At 71.3% G+C, this 1,689-nt stretch overlaps 1 protein-coding gene across 1 annotated transcript in view; it reads left to right on the plus strand.

Moving 5' to 3' along the window:
- The window catches only part of CHLNCDRAFT_140901 (hypothetical protein), a gene marked incomplete at both ends in the record, with an annotated part of 7,286 nt that overhangs the window by 2,753 nt on the left and 2,844 nt on the right, over positions 1-1,689 (plus strand). The window contains 3 exons of the mRNA XM_005850688.1: positions 76-246; positions 432-771; positions 1,130-1,538. Coding sequence (XP_005850750.1) covers positions 76-246; positions 432-771; positions 1,130-1,538 — 920 coding nt within the window. The remainder of the gene's footprint in view (positions 1-75; positions 247-431; positions 772-1,129; positions 1,539-1,689) is intronic.

Genomic DNA, 1,689 nt, shown 5'->3' on the forward strand with positions numbered 1-1,689 from the left:
CCCCCCCCCACACACACACACACACGCACACACATGCACCAACCCCCCCACCAAATGCCACCCCCGCCCCTGCAGGCCTTCATCTTCTGCGGCACCTCCTTCCTGCTGGCCCGCCAGGCGCTGTGCGTGGCGGGCAGCCTCACCACCAACGAGCTGCTGATGCGCCACAAGTACGGCTACCTCAAGGCGGCCGACCACAGCTACAAGAACCCGTTTGACGAGGGGCCCGCCAGCAACTGCGTCCAGGTGGGCGGGTGGGTGCGTGGGTTGGTCGGCGGGGGGCTGTGTTGGGGCCTGCAGGAGCAGGGAGGACACGGCTGGCAGGAGGGGCCTCGCCGTGGGGTGGTGGCTGCATGGGCAGCCGGCCGGCCCCCATCCACGCACGCACACACAACACACACCCTGTCCCATGCGCTGCGCCTGGGCTGCAGTTTTGGGGCGAGGCTCGGCCCGACTGGTATGCGCTGTACATCAAGCGACAGCAGTACCAGGGGGCGGTACCGGAGCCGGACGACCCCGAGCAGCCGGGGCCACCGCAGGGCTCTGCAGGTGCCAGCGGCGAGGCCCCCTGGCACCCTCCCGCCTTCAGCGTCACCTCGCTGCTGCGCCGCTGGGAGCTGACTCGTGAGGTGCTGCTGGCGTCACGACAGGCCAAGCGGGAGCGCCGCGAGCAGTGGCTGCTGCAGCAGTATGGCGGCGTGAGGCCGGGCAGCGCCGAGCAGGCGGCGGCGGCGGCGAACGGCGGCGCGGGCTGCTCGCACGCCGGCTGCAGTAGCTGCGAGGCACACCCATGACCGCTTCTTTTGAAGCTTTTGTAAAAAAGGATCTCGAGCTCGCAACAGGTATCTGCAGGGTCCAGGCATGTTTGTGGGTAACGACGAGCTGAGGCAACCGATGGGCGCCGCAGGCGGGAGCGGTAGTTGCGGTGCCCTGCCACCACACCGCCTGCAGGGCGATCTCCGGCTGGCGCTGGTCGCCTCCAGGCCATTCGATGCCTCATCTGCGCCGCGGGAGGCTGCGGCGGGGCAGTGCACTGTGCCTGGCACGCAGGCACATGCCACTGCCGTTGCCGCCGCCAGCTGGCCCTCGCTGGCTTCGTGGGATCAAACCTGCTGCTGCTCCCCCGCAGACTTGAGCCCCGCCTTTGTCGTCGAATACCTCGGCAGCCGCTACCTGCGCCGGCAAGGCGCCGCGTCCCGCACCTCGCCGCCGCCGCCGCCGCCGCCGCCCCAGCAGAAGGCCGCCTGCCACCAGCAGGCCGCCGCCACCGCGGCCGCCGCGGGGGGGACGAGCGCCCTGCCGCAGCTGCCGCCGCCGCCCTGGGAGCCGCGCCTGCGGCGCGAGGAGGTGGAGCGCGGCCTCGCCTACTACGGCAGCGGCAATCGGCTGCGCCGGGTAGCGGCAAAGCTGATGGCGGGGCACCCCATCAAGGCGTACGCCCTGGGCGGCAGCGTGACGGCGGGCAGGGGAGCCTCCGACTTGTCCCTCGCCTACCCCTCCCGCTTCTTCCAGTTCATTAATGCCACCTGGCCCCACAGGTGCGCGCCAGGGCTGGCTGGCTGGCTGGATGGCTGGATGGCTGGATGGGGGGCGGCGGGTGGCAGCACCAAGCCTGCGCACAGGCTCCAGCCGGCGCGGTCGTCGCCTGGCGGCCAACACCCTTGGCGCATGCTGCACGGCATCCCAGCT

This window comes from Chlorella variabilis, assembly GCF_000147415.1.
Source record: "Chlorella variabilis unplaced genomic scaffold CHLNCscaffold_3, whole genome shotgun sequence".
Classification (NCBI taxonomy): domain Eukaryota; kingdom Viridiplantae; phylum Chlorophyta; class Trebouxiophyceae; order Chlorellales; family Chlorellaceae; genus Chlorella; species Chlorella variabilis.